Source organism: Halyomorpha halys, unplaced genomic scaffold (genome assembly GCF_000696795.3).
Source record: "Halyomorpha halys isolate HHAL.00 unplaced genomic scaffold, Hhal_1.1 Scaffold360.1, whole genome shotgun sequence".
Lineage (NCBI taxonomy): Eukaryota > Metazoa > Arthropoda > Insecta > Hemiptera > Pentatomidae > Halyomorpha > Halyomorpha halys.
Genome location: NW_027110685.1, coordinates 219,055 through 233,627, shown reverse-complemented (window position 1 = coordinate 233,627; position 14,573 = coordinate 219,055). Strand labels below are relative to the sequence as shown.

At 32.7% G+C, this 14,573-nt stretch overlaps 1 protein-coding gene across 1 annotated transcript; it reads left to right on the top strand.

Moving 5' to 3' along the window:
• The first annotated feature begins 6,493 nt into the window (after positions 1-6,493).
• On the top strand, positions 6,494-13,118 carry LOC106681692 (snRNA-activating protein complex subunit 1). Its single transcript, XM_014422144.2, has 8 exons — positions 6,494-6,662; positions 6,962-7,111; positions 8,005-8,155; positions 8,458-8,638; positions 9,202-9,291; positions 10,817-10,880; positions 12,573-12,727; positions 12,838-13,118. The coding sequence occupies exons 1-7, from the start codon at positions 6,529-6,531 to the stop codon at positions 12,682-12,684; spliced, it is 882 nt and encodes a 293-aa protein (XP_014277630.1). The 5' UTR covers positions 6,494-6,528; the 3' UTR covers positions 12,685-12,727; positions 12,838-13,118.
• The last annotated feature ends 1,455 nt before the right edge of the window (positions 13,119-14,573 follow it).

The following is a 14,573-nucleotide window of genomic DNA, read 5'->3' as shown; positions in this document are numbered from 1 at the left end:
CGAGGGACATCTCTGGAAAGACGTAGCATGAAACACATTCATAACGAACTACAGTTAGAAACTGTACAACAACACATCACACGGAGACACATTAAATTCTTTGGGAGTTTTCCTGCTTCCTTCAATCCAGTATTCCAGTCTATCACCCCATCCCCCCTTCCTGCGAGGTGGCAGGGCAGGGAAGGTTCCAAAAACCCTATTAACATCACCTCATAACTCCATCTTTTGATGCACCCCACCCCCTCCCCCACACTTCTTTTCGACTTCTGACTGTTTTTCTTATTATTTCACCATTATCCATCGTCTTTATTAATTAATGTTATTATTTTATCTTATATGTGATACAACACGAGGAGGCCCCTCACCTCCGGACTTAAAATAGCTCCTTTTTAGAATGGATAGTTCATATATAACATTAAACATAACAGGTAACCTTAAAATACCAAAGGTAAGACCCAACACGAATTACTTTTTCTTTTTCACAGTAATGCACTTATTAATTCACATGTTTTAAATTCTTTTTTAGAGGGATCGGAAAAAAAAAATCATCAGTACATTCAAAGGATAGCAAAAAAGTCATTTAGTATATGCTTCTAATTCAGTTTTTAATATGATGAGGCTTATTTCACGCTAGTTCCCTGTTGTTCACCTCCTCCTTCCTCTCTTCCAGTTTTCCTTTCATTAGACCCGTTGGTTAGCTATCTGCAGGGCTACATACCTCCTTCGTATCTACAGGTTCAGCACCCTGTAACACGATATTACTTTCCTACATGACCCAGCCGCTGGCTACCCTTCGGGCTTGCATTCCTCTTCGTACCTACAGGAATAGTACCCGGTAGGACGAGTTACCATCCTTTGAGAAATTACGGCTGTCACCCCTTAAGTCTCATCCTGTCTATTCACCTCCTAACTTATATTGAACAGGAATTGTTGAGGCCTTCTGGTAAAGAATACCTAATATTATCTATTGGAGTCAGATATAACTCAACCACTGCGACAGTATTATGTGGCTTACGCCAGTGGATTATTGGAATGGGGAGGGGCCGTTCTGTACATGGTGCCAAAATCCTACTCTCCTTTTCAACAAAAATGACGTCAAGGGGTACGACCACGCCCCTTGAAGGCAACTTTTCGTTGAAGTAAATAGGAATTTCGCAAATTAATTTAATTATCTTTTAAACAGTTCGTTTAATCGCAAATGTGAAGAAACTAGAAGTTGTAGTAATTGTTATTTAAAAATTATTTGGTATATATATAATAAAAATCCAGGTAGTTGTTCTCGAGAAATTCGTGCTTCTTTCTCTGTTCTGTTCAGACTCATTTCAATATGAATATTAACCCTAGAATGACACACTTCAACAAGTCAACTTAATCTGACACTCTGGGGTGTGATACACCCCAACATATGAATTGATATAAAATATAAGTGATATAACCTGCAATGCTTATAATGCATTTAAAATAACTAAGTGGTCTAGGAAACAAAAATAAATCCTATCGAAATGGGTTATGTACATATGTATTTCCAAAAATCACATATTGTAAAATTTTACGAGCCAACTAGCTAAAAAATGAATAAAAATTAATTGTTGCTCCTAAATAAAAAAAATAATTTGTATGGCTCTTAAATACAGATAAATACGAAGTAAATGAATCATAAAACGAGGTGGAAACGTCATTTTTTGAATTAAAAATGAATAGAATACATAGTGGGGGCCCCGAAGGGACCTCTTTCACACACTGCACTGCAAACATATTGCCGCCCTGTGTTCATTGCAAATAGCTCTCTTACATTGCAGACATGTCAATTTTGTCTTCCTGTCCTTTCCCCTTTCTCAAAAAGAACACCTTACTTGTTTCTCCATGATCGTATATTTATTTATTTGCGCATCTATTCCTAAAATGCCATCAATACCTAGGCGCAGTCACCGACGAAGTGCCTCTGCCTGTAGCCTCCTCTTTAGGCAGGGTTCCAGAAGTGAATATCACAGACCAAAAAGGAAGTCTTTGCGTTTCATTTTATTTCCCCACTTTACCAGAGTAAACAATATCATACTGTTCATCCCGACATGGTCTAACATTCTAAAAAAAAAAAAACGGAGTGGCCACCTCCTTGTTTTTCTGGCCGTTGAGTACCCCTTACACATTTGGTCAACAGTATCTGTTCATCCTTTATTTAAATTATAATCATGTATGACTTGTGGTTTACCAGATTCTTCAATGACTGCATCATCTTGCATTGTTGGTTGGGTGCCATTTTGTCATTAGCCTTCCTCTCTTGTCTATTTAGTTTATCATCAAATCTCAAGCAGTATGAGAGGAAGCTGAACCAATTCATGGGTATGGTGTGTCGAAATAAAGGATGGTCCCTTTTTGTAGAAAAAAGGTCCCCTAATGAGAGTTTACCGGATTTATTATTTACTTACACTAAGGACACTCTGGGGTGTGAGATACCCCAAGACTAGTTCAAATCACAATAATTAGCAAAACAAGACTGACACATGGGAGCAGATAATCAGAATCAATTATGTTATGAATGACAGTTATTTACGTGGCGAGGTTTAGCAAAAGAGCTACACATGTAGGAATTATTCAAAATTTAAAAAGTGCTGGGGTATGTGACACCCCAGTGTGTCGTTCTAGGGTTAAGGATACCAGAATATATTTACTGTTCTAAAAAGTAAGGAGTGAATATAAAACTGAAATAACTTGATCAATTTTCCAATTTAGGTTTTCCAGAAACAGATAATAAAAAAATAATTTCTTATAAGGAAAACATTCAAATACAAAGTTTGATACAAATAAATAATTGTTTCTGATATAATGGAGGAAGTTGTTTATTAAAAAATAAAATAAGAACAGTAAACATTATTTTTTAGAATATTTAATGTTTACAACAAAATGTGACTGAAAATTAAAAAAAAAAAAACCAATAACAACAACAAAATGTGAAAACGCTTTGAGTAACTCTATAAACCTTTTTTTTTTATTCCCTCTGCCAATTCAAATACCTAAAGCACCGTTAGGTACTTAGTACAGGTACCTTAGTATAGGAGTTATGTTAGAATACGAGTAGGTACCAGTACCTAAAGTACCTTTAAGATTGGCCATCCCCTACAAGACTTTAGGTGAACCGTTTATGAGAATGGTTCCTAAGATTTTTTTCGACGACGAAACCCTTTTAGTAAAAATAGGAAAATGGCGGGATTCCTAAATTATTATTTGATACAAATAAACTCATTTGTCTTTTCAGGAAAAGCTAAAAAGGCTAGAATACCAACACAATAACACCTGTGCAAAATTTGAAAAAAAAAATCCGAGATGGTAAGGTTCAAAATTGTGTTTAATTGACGTGAAATGGTCAATTCTTAAATTATTTTACGGAACCCCGATTGGGAACCACTGCCCTACGAAGTACAGATTCCACCTCGAGGGGATTTAATGGTTAATAAAAATTCGCCAATCGTACTTGGTTTCTAGATTGACTCTACACTATGTCCAATCCTCCTACCCAGCTGACAACCTTATCGAAATCGTAATGTTTCAGGCTTTAATGCAGCAACATCCCGGCAAAGTTATTGTTTTTCCTTGAATTTATTAAATTTTTTGTGTATGTGTATTTTACGTATTTCGTTTTGAGACTAGGGATGGATATAATTTGTGGCCATTAGGGGATTAGTTTTGGGGGATCCTTGTCATACTTAATTTTGGCATATTTATTACGGGGGTTTCGGGCGGTTATCTTACGGGATATATAGGCGGCCCTGGGAAGATTCATTTTTGGGGCGTAGGGTGGATATAATTTTGGGAGCCTTGGTGAATTTATTTTTGGGACCTGGGCTGGATTTATTTTTTTGATTCAGGGCACATTTATTTTGGAGCTACATAATCACATAATTATATAGGTAAATATGTAAGTTTATACACATTTTGTTTTGTTAAACTTGCTCAATGCCTTAACTATGATCTGATTTATCAACAGGAGTACGGCTATCTCTGTGACCTATGAGCTGATTTATTTGCTCTATTCAAAGAGCAGTGTAGTGGATATCAGTGCATTTCCTAGTTTCTTTCCTAACCACTGGAGTTGATACAAAGATGCTTTGTACGTTTCTTTGGTACAGATCGAATAGTAAAGGATTCTGATGGATCAAACCCAGCTCATAAATTATAAATCTGAAAATAATTATTTTTAGAAGGTCCTAAACCTATTATTAAGTACCTAATTAATTTAATAAAGTAAGGAATTTGGTATTTTTTGTTTTGTTTTAGGATTATAACTCTCGAACGTTGGATTCTAGCGAAAAAGTTATAATTAAAGAAACTAAAGAACGAAAGAATTCTCTGTTGAATAAGTATCATTCGTCCAAGAGTAGGATCATAAACCACCTGTTATGGGCCAATCTGGACTTTGACCACCTGTAGGAGTCAAAGTTTTCGACCACACTACTTGATCCATTTATTACGTTTTGTTATTTATTCGACGTATAATTTAATTGCCTTCAATTATTTTTGATATAATTTTATAAGATCCTACCATTTACAATTTTAGGCATAAAAGAAAAAAATAAAATAAAAGTTTGTAGTTTGTTACTTTAACAAACTAATAGTTGCCGTTTTAGGACCAACAGTCATGCTCTTCCATGTTAAGCGTGGTATTAACTAATTTTTAAAAGTATTTGCGAATGCATATTTTTTGGACTTAGTACAAGAGCCCAAGAGTAGAAAAAAAAGGCAATTGTTTCACCCTAATTTTTGATATTACTGTAATGAAAACCACGTGGGGGTGACGGTAGCAGCGTGGTAATGCGCCTGTCTGCAAACCCCAAGGTTGGGATTTCCAGTCCCGGGCCCTATCCGGAATGTTTTCAAGCATATAATTATACAATACTCACTTACAGCCTCCCTCCGGGCATTTGTGAGGCCCATTAGCCAGTGGGTGGCACTCACAAAAATAGGCGAGGGAGTGACGAACCCACCCTATGAAAACCACGTCATGAAATGTGCGATGTATTTCTTAAGTACATCGCGCGAGGCTTTGGAACTCCACGGTCTGTTGCGCCAATAATAATAATGAAAACCGTGTAAAATTACAAGTCTAAATTGATGAGTCTGACCAGTATAAGTAGGGGAATACAAAATGGCGGGTTTCAAAATGTTAAAATGTCATCTTTCATTCGGAATTTTATATCTTTCAAACTACCAGCAACACTAGAAAATATCATATAAAGTAGAGTAAATATGTTAGAGTATGAGCCCTAATATAGCTATTTGCGTTCAATAGTGCTCGAGATATAGCTTTATAAAAATATTGTACAGAACGTACTGAAAGAGCAATAGTTGGTGAATTGATTTTGAGAAATCGTTATCTCAATAACCTTTCAATTTACAGGTATCTATTAGTACTCAAATTAAAGCTAGTTTAATATAATATAAAGTAGTTTATGAAATTTACCTTCATAGGAGTTGTAGTTTTCATAATATTTGCTAAAATAAATTTATTTATACCTGTTCGGACAAATTTTAATGTGCAAAATTTATATTTAAAAGCGAATATCATAAAAACTACTACACCTACGAAGATACGTGTCATGAGCTACTTTATAGCAAGTTAAACTGCCTTTTTTTTTTAGTGGTGGCAGACATATGTACGTCTTAGGCTTCCAGAGATATATTTTTTCAAAATCAAATATTTTATCCGAACAACTAGGAATTAACATTTTGTCAAATATCATGGAAACTACTACTCCTACGAAGATAAAGGTCTGAAACTATTTTATAGTAAATTAAACTAGCTTTAATTTGAGTGCTGATCGACGTCTATTCATCACATAGTTCCTGAGATATAGATTTTTCAAAATAAATTCATAAACTACTAGTCTTTAGTACATTTTTATGAAATGTTGCTTTTTAAAAAGCTATGTCTCGAATACTATTAAACGTGAATAGCTCCATTATGATATTTCAGCAAATTTTCTCTACTTTAAATAATGTTCTCTTGGGTTTTCTAGTGTTGTTGGTAGTTTTAAAGATATAGTGCTCCGAATGAAAATTTTTTTTTTTAACCTTTTGAAACAGCCGCCAATTTTTATTCCCCCTACCTATACTTGGCAGACTCATCAATTTTGACTAGTAGTTATACCTAGTTTTCATTGATATAATTAAAAATTGGGGAGAAATAACTGCCTGTTTTTCTTCTTGGCTCTGTTACTAACTGGGATTTGCATGGAGTTCCTGAATTAGTTTACCTGCTCTTGTCCCTTACCCTTCAGTCTGTTTTCTGGCTTGGTTCTGTCAACTTGTGTCCGTTGTTGTGTTACAGTTATTTTGAAATACTATTACTGAAAAACTCATTTTCCATTTTGATCCATTTATCTCAAAAATATATTTTCCGGGAATACGAGTTATGAGCGGGTAATTTTTGTCGGGAGAATTGGCAGTGCTGGATACAAACAAGAGAAATTCAATAGCTTAGTAGTGGTAGAACTGGTGTTTTTTTTTTTGTTTAGTTCAGTCTAATTCGTTACGATGTGCGAAGTGTTGTTGACGAGTATTCAAGAAGATTTTGATGGTTTAATTTACAAATATTCTTTGTTAAGAAGTTATGATTTTGAGGATTTTACAAAGATATGGAATGATATGAAATTTTACTATGTTTATTGGTGAGTAATTTCCTTGTTCTATTATTAATAATTATTTAAAACAAAAAAAACTTATGAAAAGAATGACCAATAAATAGATTCTTAACAAATATTTTTGTATTTAAGAGAAGTTAATTTAGGTTACAATTGTTGCTGTCTCTGTCTTTAAATTCAAGAGTCAGAAGTTTAAAAAGTTTTGTGACATTTTATTAATTAAATAAAATTAACTATATTATAATTAGAGAGAAACTTCTGTTTAATTTACTTATAGTGGGTATCAACATTTGAAATGTGATGTATTTAATATTTTTTCGTTTTAGTGGAAGACCAACAGAACTAGAGATGAGGTTTTTTACTCAAAATGTGCTTTTGTTTGCCAAGAATATGATCCTAAATAAGGGAGCTACAGAGTGGGAGCGTGTGGGTGCGCTTTACCTCCTGCATTGTTTGTATTATACTCAACCACTTTTGTGAGTTTTCTTATTTTTATGTATTGTATTAAAAACAAACTTAATAGCCAGTAGTGTATTTTAAAATTAATAATTTTAGTGTATATTAGACCTCACATTTATGTTTTTAATTAACTTAATTGTGTTGTGAATCTCTCATTTTTTAACATACTAATGCTCTAAAAACTGCAACCTTCATATTACTATGATCTCAAGCTTCACTATGATGTTTAACGTGCAATCCATTATCGTAGCAATAACATTAATTTAGTATTTAAAGTTGTATGGCTCTCATTTAAGATGTGAAATTATTTGTCCACAGTTGGTGAAGAATTGATTGTGTCCCAAAAGATTTTTAGCTATTATTACTTAAGCAATTTTCTGATTGATTTAATTTAATTTGGAAGTTAGGTTGGCAATAAGCCCGTTTTTGACCAAAAGTATTAGATTTTTCCTAATTCTCTCTAAAATATAGTTTCTAGGTTCTAGTTATTAATGTATTTAGAAATTTTCAAAAACTGAGTTTTCTTTGATTTTGTAAGATTCATTTTTATATGTATCAACCGTGCTGGAATGTATTAAATATTACTTTTCTATCTTTAATATAGTATTCTATCTATAATATAGTATTACTTTCTATCGAAAGTACTTTCTTGAGTATCTGTACCTTATTATTATTATTTTTTTGGTGTTGTTTAATTAAAATTAAGTTTTATTAATGAATTTCAGTCATTTTACATCTTTTTTTTTTTTCCTTTCTATTCTGGCAGGTACTTCACGATTTTCAATAACAATGATTTATTAGTGAACTGTGTGTCTTCACGATTTTCAATAACAATGATTTATTAGTGAACTGTGTGTCTTCCATTATGTTTTATTATTTCCTATTTGATAAGACAATAATTTTTTTTTAGGAAACCAGTTGACATTCGCATTAATCATGTAGATTTGAAGGCATTGGTAGAATTTGTGGAATCAGTTCGTGTGAACAGTTTTGATCCCGTGTATGCACTTATGAAGCTCTGTTTTGACCACGCTTTTCACTTTGTTTATTGTGATATTCCAGTATGTATTTTAATGATTTTATTTATCTTTATATTTTACATTTTATGATTAGAAACTACTTGGGTTTCCGAGTTGATTTTTTTTTCATTATTATTTTAATTAAAGTTTTCTGGGCCAAATAAATGCTTTTCTGGCCAATCACATATCTCTAATAAAGTTTTGGGAATTATATAACCAAAGTTGTTAACAAACAATTTTATCAACTTAACATATAAAATCCTTTTAACTTAATTACTCAAGTGGTTATCGAGTAAATCATTTGAATCAAGTGGAATAATTTAGTATCTTATTTGTTTTAATAGAAGACGATTGAAAAGGCTGGCAAAGTCGACTTTAACGCCTTGAGTATGTTGAACGATGAAGCTGAGCTAAAAGAACAGAGACAATGCATGATAGACCTTATCAAGAAGGCTAAGATTGACGAACAAGAATGGCGTTCTGTTGAAAATGACTACAATGACAGCATGGTTAAATTGTCACAGAGTGAGTTATCTGTTAATTAAATTGTGATTATTGAGGAATATTAAAATTGCATTTTTTATATGAGTTAACCACAAATTATATCTCAGTTGATTTGTTATTAATGTTGATTGTATTAATAATAATACAACTTTAATTGATCCAATTTACTTTAAACAAAATTTATTTTAATTCTCCAACATTTCAGTCCTTAGGCTACTGTCAAGCAGACTACCTCAATTATTGACTAGTTACAATTTATCGAATAAAATTCACTTCCAGGCCAATGACCCATGTCATGAAATAAAAATATTTAATCTCAATTCAGCTGCATCGACAACCATTTTTTAAAAAATGGTTGTCGATGTAGCTGTGATATGTAAAAGAGATACTTCAGCAAAACTATTTTTCACCTATTATCTACTATTCATTATGTGTATGTAAGCTTAAATTATTTCCAATAACGCTATATTTCAGATTAGGGAATCTAAAAGAAAAAAAAATTGTAAAGTTTATGTTTAATTTCTATGATTTGTTTTTAAATAAATCTTTGTTGTTCAAATGTTTATTGGTTTTTTTTTTTTTAGTGACCATTGGACCTTCCAAGCTGAATTTTACCCCATCTGATTTTTTTAAGGACATATTGTTTCCAGAAAAGAATGGTCTCCCTGGGTCTGGTAAGTAAGAATGTTTTTTCTTCATTTACTATACTAATAATAATTATATATTATAATTAATTAATTATATCATTTCGATTTTTTTCTAAATTTTTGACATTCTTGAAAAATTGGAAAACTTTCCTTTTTAAAAGCGACTTCCTATTTAACAGCAAAAAATTAAAAACAGATACTTACTATTTTCCTTGGTGTAATATAAAATGTTTAATTTTAACTGTGGTTAGATTAGTTGAAAAATAAAAAATTTATTGAACGTCCATTGATTATTAACATTGTTAAAATTATTCATGGGATGGATGGGATTGATGTTCACTACACAACTTCTCAAATCTCAGAATAAAATTGGTTATGGCGACCCTCATCTCTTGTTCAACGTTAATTTTTGAGCAATATTTACTTTTTATTACAGCGCCCGTTGAAAACCCAGCTTCGTACAAATAGGATGTTGCAAATGGAATTAGTATGTATTAATAAAATTAATATTGATGACTAAATTCTTGGAATTTCGTCAGCATACACAATTGTTGGTGCCGAAATTCGAGACTTGGAAATTCCAAGAAAATTGCCGATTTGTTTAGCTGAACATTTTGCGGCTCCCTTATGACGACATTGGTATAACATGATAATCCTTTTTTATTGTCATATATTACTACAATATGTTGTATAGTAATTGTACAATTATATTTAGTCTAAACACGTATATATATTTTCTTTATCTTGTTTTTTAAAAAAAATTATATATTTCCCTAATAACAGTACATACTTAATTAGGGATAAATTAATAACAATTATTTATTAATTAATTAGTACATACATCTTGTTTGTATGATACAGTTCTGCTATTTAAGGAGTCCGTTTAATTTCCCATAAGTCTGATTTTTCTTAATAAAAGAATCTTAAAAGTTTCTAATTTTCTTATTACAATAAATTTTAATAATTACCTAAATTTCTGGATCACATTTTATTTAATGTTATTTTAAAAAGTTGTGAAATTTTTATCGTGACTCCTCGATACATGAGAAATATTATTTTCTTTAATAAATAATTTGCGATTTGTTAGAAAATATCTTCTTCAATTAGAACTGCGTAATGATGATGATTTATATAAATTTTGAAACATGTGAACGGTTTTTATATGAAATAATTTTTAAAACAAGATAAGTAGATATACAGAAATATTTTCAGACCAAGAATGTAATTGAAATTAACTGATTCGTTTATACAAACTGTAACTTAAATTGATTAAAAGTTAAGTTTGAAAAAATACAGCACTTTATTCGAAAATAAAGGTTTTTTTTATTAATGGTTATAGAATGACATGGCTTTGCCAAGTCCTCTCACCTCTCTAATCTGTTGAAGGATTTGGCGAGTACTCTCTTTACGGAGTGGAGGTTGGTTGTTCTTCAGGAAAGTTTTCCTTCACTCATGATTATTTGATTGATTGATTCTGATGGATCAGATGTACATTTTGTGTATTTTCCAGTCCTTAGAAATGAAATAATGTTTATATTTATGTTTCTTGCAGATGGAGGTGAAACCAGTCAAGGCTCCAAAACGTCCCAGGGAGGTACAAAACGTAGAAAACAAAGGTATCTAAATTTTATTGATTTGAAAATCTCTAAAGTCTTATTGCAGTTCTAGATGAATTCATTGCATTATAAGCTATTTCATAAAAGATAAGTAATCATGGAAATATGATCGCACATTAGTGATTGGCTCTAATTAAATAAATCTACAGAAGTATAGATTATCTCTATATTTTGATCATGAGCTAGACACAGATTTTTATGCTATTGCATATTTTGTTTGCATGCTTTTTTTAAGCTACTGATAAAAACCTTTACAACTCAGTGTACCAAGATGCAGTGAGCCAAGTTTTATATATTTTTGCATATTTGATGATAAATGCATATAGTTACGTATTTGATAATTGATATATTTGTTATTTCATAAAAAAAATAACATTTGATAATAGATTTTTCATTTTCCGAAATTCCACTTCTTTCTGTCTGTTTTAATAAACATTACTCAACTTTACTTAATTGCTTATTTTCCTTACAAATGGTAGTATTTATAATTTTTTTAACGGCTAAAAGGAGAAATGTTATTTAGTTCAAAAGTAAAATCTTGGGTTGACTCATCCAAAACCAAAGTTCAAATATTTTTTACAAAAATGGAATTGCAATCAACTTAAATTGGATGAAATCCAAATACCCATGAGCAATGGCTAGATCACGGTCAAACTGCTTTTCCGGTTGCTGCAAGGGCGCAATTTGAAAAAAAATCCATGCTTTGTGTTTTTTGGAATTTAGAAGGTGTTATTCATGACGAATTTGTTCCTGATGGATGCTTTATGATTTCTGAACTCCACTGCGAACAACTGGAAAGATTGTACGCGAAGTTGTCAGAGCATTATCCTGCTTTGATCAACCAAGATTTGAGAGTAGAGGAGAATGAACCATGAGGAAGAGCATCATTGATTATTTTATAATCAACTGGCACCTAAGAAGGCTCTTCACTAATATAAAGGTCATAAGGGGGGCAGAACTAAGCATAGACCACAAATTACTTATAGTGAATACAAAAATAATCAAACCAAGAAAGAGATGTAGCAAATAATGTTATCAGATTTATCTTAGCTAGCTGAAAATAGAAAATACACAAGAAGAATATCTGTCACTGCTTGAAAGGCGCCTCCAAAAAGTAAACGGGGAGAGTACGTTGGATAACCTCTGGAATGGAATTAAGATCTGCTTACTGAATACAGCAAGTGAAGTATGTGGAGAAAAAAAAATAGGGTCCCATACCAAGAAAACAAAATGGTGGAACGATGATGTCAAAAGAAGTGTCAAGCTCAAGAAGAAGTCCTGGAAAACTTATGACATATTGTAAAAATATGTAATTTATACTCATATGACTCCCTCATCCACCATATATTCCAGACCTCACACTATCGGATTACTACTTGTTTTTATCCATGGCCCATTTCCTTCAAGGGGAAATTTTGCGGAAGTCGAAATTGTGGCCCAGTAGTTCTGTGATAGCCATCTCAAAGGATGCTATCAGTGTGGGATCGAGCAATTGGCTAGCAGATGGCTAACGACGGTAGATAGCAATGGACTATACTTCGAGTATTAATTGTATTTTATATCAAAGAAATAATAATACAAATATTTGGTGGTAAAACAGTAATTTTTTTTTTTTTATACACCCTATTATTATAAGATAAAAATGTATATATTGTTTACATTGCTATATGTTTAATTTGTGATCTTTGGTAGGCTGTTAAAGATGATGGTTGAGGGCTTGCTAACCAAGGACGACGATGGCGATGAAGGACCGAATCCGGATGGAGAATCTCTACCAATGTTAGACTCAACCTTAGATGCATGATGAATTAATTGTTCCTTTTCGCGCAACCCATTATTTTCTTCTCGTAAGTATAATTATTAACTTCCATATAAAGTATTTAAAGAGTTATTTTCTGTTAATTTAGTGAATTAATTGTTTCATTGATGGCTAAAAAGTATTTCTTGTTGTACGCAGGTGTTTAACATTAGACAGGAGAATTAATGGATGTTGTACTCAGCCATGACTTGATCCAGCATTGTTCAATAACCCTGCTGGATCCAGTCATGGCCGACTGGAGCTTCCATTAAAGAGGAACGACTGATGGAAGATAAGCAAGGTGCGAAGGTTTTTCGATAATATTCCTCTAGAACCTGTTTCACAAGTTTGTAGTTTTGATAAGTTATTGTTCATTGTATAAAATCTTTTTTACTTGCTATTATTTTGTTTTTTTTTAAATTATAAAATTTTTATTTTTATCTTCAACTTTTATTTTACCAGAAATTTTTTATGAATTCACTATTTCTATTGTATCGGTATGTACTTACCATTATTTAAAAACTTGAGAATGTGTACATATTTTTTAATAAACGTCGTACATATTCTTTAATAAATTCTATTTATCGTTTGAGAAGACTATGTGTTTGAAATATATGGATTTCAAGGAAATTACTTTTGTGATGCATATGAAAAAATAGTGAACAGAATTAATATAAAAAAAAAAAAAAAAATTAGACTAAATTATTTGAGCCATTAAATACAAAAGTGGCATGAGTCAATTCTGGAGTTTTGGCTATTCAAAACTTAATGAGAAATTCTTTAAAGTTTATAGAATAGAATGACTGTTTTTCTGTTCAAACTATTCAGTCTTATGCATACTATTAACAACTGTCTAACTTGGGTAAGTGGGTCCTGAATGTGTGAGAAGCCTATATTATTAATAATTACAATGAGGTCCTCACACTTTTGTATTGAAATAGTGGACAGGTTGTGACTCGATAACCTGTATAAGTAAGAAAATTTATCAGGTTTGGACAGGTTGTGACATTTAAATTCTTCTGCTCATGCTTTGTTTTTAAAGTATAATTCATTGAAAGCCTCTGACAAATTATAGCTATAGTTGGATTATGATAGTCCACCCTTTTTAGAATTATTCAAGACAAGAAGAAAATTTATTTAAAAAAATAAAAGTACATATGTAGCGAGAGGGAGCAAGCGGTACGATCTCAACTTACCAGAGCGCTGCACCTCAAGCCTCACCGAAGCTCTCAAATTTACATAATACTTCAATTTGTAAAAAACATTTTGTTATTTTTATATATTAATAATCTCTGTGCATTACACTCAGCAATATCTGTACAGCGAATAATAAATGATAACAATGCAATGCACGAACCTATGTCAAGCAGACATGTACCGACCGCTTCTCGGTCACTGCCACATGGACTAGGCCTATAAAAAAGGGACTCTAAATCCCCTCTTTGATGACCCGGCAGATAGCCTCCCTCATGCGTGACTGGAAGACATCGCTCTGGCATGACCAACTCCGAAGAACTCATGAAGACCATCGACAGTTCTGGAAGTTGGTGAGGACTTTCGTTACCAAGAGGAGGACTGTACACCTGACTGCTGGGAACGACCTGATGACGTCTGAGGAACAGGCTGCCTTCCTGGCCTCTAGCTATGCAGCGAGGGATGCTGAGCGGACGACCAATGCTTCTGTACCGCCACCTGGAAGCCCGCCGAGTCCCGTCGAGAAGCCCATCTTCTCCACCTTTGGCCAACTGGATGCGGTTCTGCGCCGCGCTTAAGGCAACAAGTCGTCTGGATAGGACGGGATCCCCAGCGTACTACTGAAGATGCTTCCCAGGAAGGGTAAAGCCTTCCTGTTGAACATCTTCAACTCGTGCATACGGATCTCATACTTCCCAACG

Bases quoted from the DNA above. Each gene is read 5' to 3' on its own strand.
- LOC106681692 (XM_014422144.2), top strand. From the start codon at position 6,529: ATGTGCGAAGTGTTGTTGACGAGTATTCAAGAAGATTTTGATGGTTTA. The intron at 6,663-6,961 runs GTGAGTAATTTC...TTTTCGTTTTAG, and splicing joins AAATTTTACTATGTTTATTG to TGGAAGACCAACAGAACTAG. The intron at 7,112-8,004 runs GTGAGTTTTCTT...ATTTTTTTTTAG, and splicing joins TATTATACTCAACCACTTTT to GAAACCAGTTGACATTCGCA.